The sequence below is a fragment of the Pteropus vampyrus genome, unplaced genomic scaffold (genome assembly GCF_000151845.1).
Source record: "Pteropus vampyrus isolate Shadow unplaced genomic scaffold, Pvam_2.0 Scaffold30, whole genome shotgun sequence".
NCBI lineage: Eukaryota > Metazoa > Chordata > Mammalia > Chiroptera > Pteropodidae > Pteropus > Pteropus vampyrus.
Window position 1 is genome coordinate 9,924,931 of NW_011888811.1, and position 5,519 is coordinate 9,930,449.

Genomic DNA, 5,519 nt, shown 5'->3' on the forward strand with positions numbered 1-5,519 from the left:
CTTCTTTTAAGATGCCCAGTCATTGCTAAACCATTCCCCTCCAATCACCCAAAATAAACTACAGGTAACAACAAGATAAATAGGATGTGCTTCTCCTTGCTGAGTGCATTGACTTAAGGCATAGGCACATTTCCCCCTCTTTGAACAGAGATGGTGTAATCCCCTGTCCCAGCACAAGAGCTGGCCAGGGTGACCCTGGAGCATGACGGTGGAGGTGGAGCGATGAGAGGTAGCTGATGGCGGGAATCAGAGGCCGCTTTCACATGTGGGGGACTGGGTGCTGCTGGGCCCCAGGGGACACAGTGGTTCTGATAAAGACACTTGACAGTTTATACTACATGTCAGTGAGCATTTCTGGGGGCATGTAGTACTTTAGACCTGTTATACTTTAGACCTGTTATTCTTGGGGAAAACAGAATGATGGATTTAGGAATCTGAATATTCTAACACCAAAAAAGAGTGAGTGCATGTCTTTAAAAATAAAAGGCATGTCTCTAAATTACCTACTAATCCCAAGAAATATATAAAAATAATTAGGTTCCCGATGCTAATTAGACTTCCATCTCCAAATGGCTCCTCTTGGGGCGGGGGTTCCACTCTTGGGAATTTTGATTGACCCAATCGTTTTGGGTTGGAGTCTGTTGAATAAGTCAAAAGTGAGGATGTAACATATTTTGAGCCATTTTTTTCCCCCCATTAAACAGAGACACACCGTCCATTTATTCCTTGCCCGTAAGGCCACTGAGTAGCTTCCAAGCGACTGAGGAGCAGCTGTTATCCTATTTTGTGCTCATTTCTAACTCCTATTTTGACTGAGGGGAAATATGTGAGTTGCAAAAAGTAAGATTGTAGGAGCTGGGTGAGCTGTTCAAACTTTGCTAAAATTCATCCTCTTCATTTGCCTGACTATGAAACCCCCATAACATTTGACTGCAAAGGTAGAACAGCCACTTTGAGTTTTCATGGCTGACGTCTGCGACATCGCCCCCTCCCTCGCTTGAAGAGGGCGAAGTTGGCCAGCCTTAGGAAAGTCACACAAGGAAACCAAATATCTATTTTTAATTCAAGGGTCTCAGCGCTTGATCGTGACTTGGAGATTCCCGCCATCACTGCCTTGTAATGACACTACGAGAGAAGATGCGCTGTTACTCAAACATGTCGATGAATATTTGGTAAGTGTCCAATACACTGTGTGATTCTGAAGGGTCTGGGGAATACTGGGCCCAAATTAATGTTTTGACTTTATTAGGTAGTTGGTGGGGTCGGGATGGAAATGACAGTGGATATCACAGGGTCACCCATGGTTCCTTTTGTACTGAAACCTCATTTTATACAGAGGATATATATATTTATTTATATATATTTATATATATTTATATCCACCCATACACGCAACCACACGCGTACACACACACACACACACACGCACGCACATGCGCACACACAGGCGCACACACAAAAGGTCTTTGATAGGCTTTCTGTGTTCTAGTAAAAATAGCTGGCAGACAGTGTCTAAAGCCAAAAAAAGGCCTTCTGCTGCCAACAGTGTCCACTGTGGATAGTCTCTCAAAGGCAGACACTTGTGTTTATCTGACAAGTGGAACCGGTTCCTGCCTGGGACAGAAATAGCCTCCCGTTGGCGCAGACGCAGATCTCGAAGACCTTCTGCCTCGTTCCGGTGGGCGTGTAGGATCCGTGAGGCAGTCTAGGTAGTTTGATTTTCGCAGCATCTAACTTAATCTGAAGGGTAAATAGGAAGGAAAGCGTTAGGGCCTGTCATTTATTCTCCTGACATTCAGAAGCAGCAGGTGAATGAATGTTCAACTTAAATCGAATGAGCACCTACTATGTGTTGAGTATTGTAGGCGCTGGGAATTCAGAGATGAATAAAACAAAGTCTCTACCCTTCCAGAAGCTTATATTCTAGCAAGACGACGTTGCACTGGCAATGCTATATATATATTAGCATTTTGCAAAAAATTTATTATGCAGAATGTGAATATAGTCCTAGAGTAAAATAAATTTGGAAATGCCAGCTTAATTTTCTTTACTGTGGGACTTCTTGGACCCTAAATATGCCTGTTTGCGTGGTAAGTCTTCAAGAATCTGCAGCACTTTCTGGATTTAAGTGACTGATACGCTATGACTGATGCCTCCAGAGTCTGGACTCTGAGAGCTTTCAACTCTATACGTGATGAAGTCACTGTTTCTAAATGTGTGTGGTTTGGAATTTGTGGTTGTTTGAAGGACAGTTTTGATAACCGAATGGTTCTATCTGACTAGCTCTTTTAAAACAAATATAGCAAATGATAAACCAATCAAAAGCCAGTCTTGGTGTACAGAGGCAGCTGGAGATTGATTGCCTCTAAGTAGATACAAAAGGTGAAATACAGTTTAGCGTTAAAATTAAAAAAAAAACACACATTTTTTTCCTCTTTTTAAAATCTGTAAATAGAAAACTTTGCTTATGAACACAATGAAGGCATTTTTAAAAGTTTGCAGTTGAATCATATTTTCTTTGGGGGTTTGGCTTACGTTGCTTGCAAAAAACACAAGCAGCCATTCTGTTCATGAAAGTGGGGTTGTGCTGGGGTAAGAATGAATATTTGCATCCTCTTATTGCCTAGTCTTTCCCTGCTGAGGTTTTGGCTCGTTCTGACTTGCGATGGCTGTTGAATTAGACTTCGTTCTCAATGAAAGTAGAAACACACAACATATACTTTAAAAATGACAAGTATATTAAGTTCATCTTTAGCCAGATGTGTGCGAGAGACAGCTTAATTAAACCAGCTCCCTAAATCGTATCTTAAGGTGACATGAGACAGAATTTGGAAACAGCGTTCCTTTTTATAACCATATGTATAATTCTGTGCTGGGAATACATGCTATTATCTCAGCATCTTACAAATAATGAGTCCTAATTTTTATGTGTTGTGGATTTGGTTTACCTTATTCAACATATTTGTTCCAGAAATAAAACTAAAACCTTGTGACTGGCAGCCTTTGCTGTCGCAGTGTAGGATCAACCTCAGTGGCAAAGAGAGTAACAAACCAGTTTTGGGAAAGGTTGGCTTGTTGGAACTGCATCTTTCTGGACTTCTGTCCCTCTCACCCCGTACCTCTCCGTCTTTGGACTCCAGTCTCAGCTCTGTTCTGCAGGTGGCTTCCATGTTGCCGGCTTCTGCGTTTATTTCTACTCCTTTTGGGGCCTCCATCACCAGAGACCGGGTTGGGGACTCCAACCTGAAATATACACAAGATGTTTCAGTATTTGATCAGGGAATTTTTCTAGCTTTGCCTTACAAACCTGGTCAAGTTGATGAGGGAGAACACATCTGGGCTTTATCTTAATTGCATATCACACAGGTTGTAAGGAAGGAGTCTGAGCATCCTGGCTTCATTTTATCTTATACCCAGTCAGTTATTGCTTTATTGGTAAAATTAACCAAATTCTTATATAGATTTTGTTCCGTTTTAGACTAAGACAATCCCAGATCTAAACTGAGCTTCTTGAAACGGGTAGGTCTTCCTTCCACTTTGTCCTACTTTCTGTGTCTTCCACAGAGGCAGAGTTAGATGTGCTTGGGCTCAAGTCACGAGGCTGCCATTATATGACCTTGGGCAAGTGTTTCTTCCAACCTCTTTTTGCAAATTTTTCAAAGCTTCCGTTTCCTCATCTATAAAGTGCTTCAAATGGTGCCTGGCACATTGTAAGTGTATAATATGTACGGACCATTACAATCAGTGCTGTTACTATTATTATCATACCAGCACACCGTGACGAAATCTCGGGCCTTACTCAAACAGGCAGTTGTCAAAAGAAGATTTGGAACAGATCAGTGATTGCTGGGGGTTAGAGAAGGGAAATGATTTGACTGCAAAAGAACAGCACAAAAAATGTTTTTTGGTGGTAGAACTGTTCTGTTTCTTGATGGCAGTGGGTTACATGTCTCTCTGTGAACACTCACATAATTATTCCCCCAAAAGAGTACATACGATTGTAAGTTAAAAAATAAATTGAGAGAGAGAGAATCGGCCACACTCCATGTTAATTATTGTGGCTAAACAGAGACTAACACTCCTTAGAAAGATTTTTGCCTAATTCATTTAATGTGAAAAACATTACCCATCCCCTGAATAGACCAGATTTTATCATTATTACCCAACAGAAATGAATGAAGATCTCACTCTCTGTTACAGAGAAAATGCCTCAACTAGGAAGCAAGGACCTCAGCATGGCTCTCAGACTGCTCTGATTCCAGACCCATTTCCTGTTTTATTTCTGTGTTCCTAACTTTCAGACACTTTGAACGCGTTAACATGGACCATCACCTTGTCAACTGCTGGCTCCCTGTTCTGCTTCTACCACTCCCTACGGGTCAGGCAAACCCTCCTGGGCTTCAGGAAGTGGCAGGAAGAGCCAGCTGACCAGTGGGACACCACCACTGGTCCCCAGCCATATCCCACAGGTGCCAAGAGAGGGCTCTCTCACACTTCCCAGGTCTGGGTTCCTGAGGTTTGCTTCCAGGCAGCAGCCAGCTCCACTGATTTTTGTATTTCCCATCCAGTGACTCAACCCCAGTAACAGAGAAACCACAGGTCTGTAGTACTCATGAGAGGACTGGCCTGAGCATCTGTTTAACTCATTCTTTCCTTTCCGACCTCCCTCCTGTGTGTTTAGTAAAAGTCTCCCTAGTCCGACCTTTTCCTCCTCACAAGACCTTCACCAAGTTGGTGTTGATCCAGGTGTGGTTCTGGCTCAAGTTATGATTTACTTCATTTGCATGTCTTTTTCCTCACTATAATAGCAGTATGAAGAGGGCGTCTTGTCACCAGAGCAACAGGGAGTGACATCTGTGCAGGGCAGCCTTGCCTGGGACTCAGACGCAACTCGGTTGAGCTCCTCCTGTGCTCTTGGCCTCCTCTCACTCTTGAAGTATGAAGATGGTTTGTGCCATTTTCTTCATTTGTCTCCTGTAAGGTCTGGCCGACTTACGCAGTTTATCCTACTTTTTCTAATGTCTCCTGTTTTCACTGACATTGATACCTTTCCCCTATGGCATCAGTTTCCTTTCTGATAAGATCACCTGCTCAACTCCAACTTCTTAATGGCACTGCTGCCGTCCACCTTCCCCAGGTGAGTGTGCTCATGCCAACTTCTCACTTCCCCTCTTTCCTCCCTCCCCTATTTGATCTGTGAACTCACTCTCAGCCCACAACTTCGCGATACTCAGCATACTAATTCATCTCTAACCTGGACTGTTTTAATTGCCTCACAAGTTTTGTTTTTAATTTCCCTTTTTCTCCAGTGTACTTCACACGCAAATATGTCTTCCTAAAGTAAGTTCTGAATATGCCACTTCTCTTATCAAAACCATCATAAGTTCCTTAGAAAAGATCCAGACCCTTGAGCTTATTCAGCCATTTAGAATGTTAGCCTTATTTCTTGCCACAAACATCAGCTATGTTTTATTGAGCACCGACTAGGTGATGGACCCTGTGCAAAGTGCTGTCTCTTT

At 42.7% G+C, this 5,519-nt stretch overlaps 1 protein-coding gene and 1 long non-coding RNA gene across 11 annotated transcripts in view; one reads left to right on the forward strand and one right to left on the reverse strand.

Moving 5' to 3' along the window:
• The window catches only part of LOC111737705, a 115,502-nt gene that overhangs the window by 66,918 nt on the left and 43,065 nt on the right, over positions 1 to 5,519 (forward strand). Inside the window, exon 2 of one of the 2 annotated variants that reach the window (XR_002779538.1) lies at positions 1,069 to 1,172. The exons of the other annotated variant lie outside the window; for it this stretch is intronic. This is a non-coding gene — a long non-coding RNA (uncharacterized LOC111737705). The remainder of the gene's footprint in view (positions 1 to 1,068; positions 1,173 to 5,519) is intronic. 2 annotated transcript variants of the gene reach the window in all.
• The window catches only part of SGCD (sarcoglycan delta), a 1,401,159-nt gene continuing 1,396,970 nt past the window's right edge, over positions 1,331 to 5,519 (reverse strand). For 8 of the 9 annotated variants that reach the window (XM_023528634.1, XM_023528637.1, XM_023528635.1 and 5 more), the window contains 2 exons: positions 3,120 to 3,243; positions 1,331 to 1,740 (listed from right to left, as the gene is read on the reverse strand). In XM_023528634.1, coding sequence (XP_023384402.1) covers positions 1,567 to 1,740; positions 3,120 to 3,243 — 298 coding nt within the window. In that variant the 3' untranslated portion in view covers positions 1,331 to 1,566. Of the gene's footprint in view, positions 1,741 to 2,748; positions 3,244 to 5,519 lie in introns of those variants that run through there. The other variant, XM_023528641.1, reaches the window with a different exon arrangement.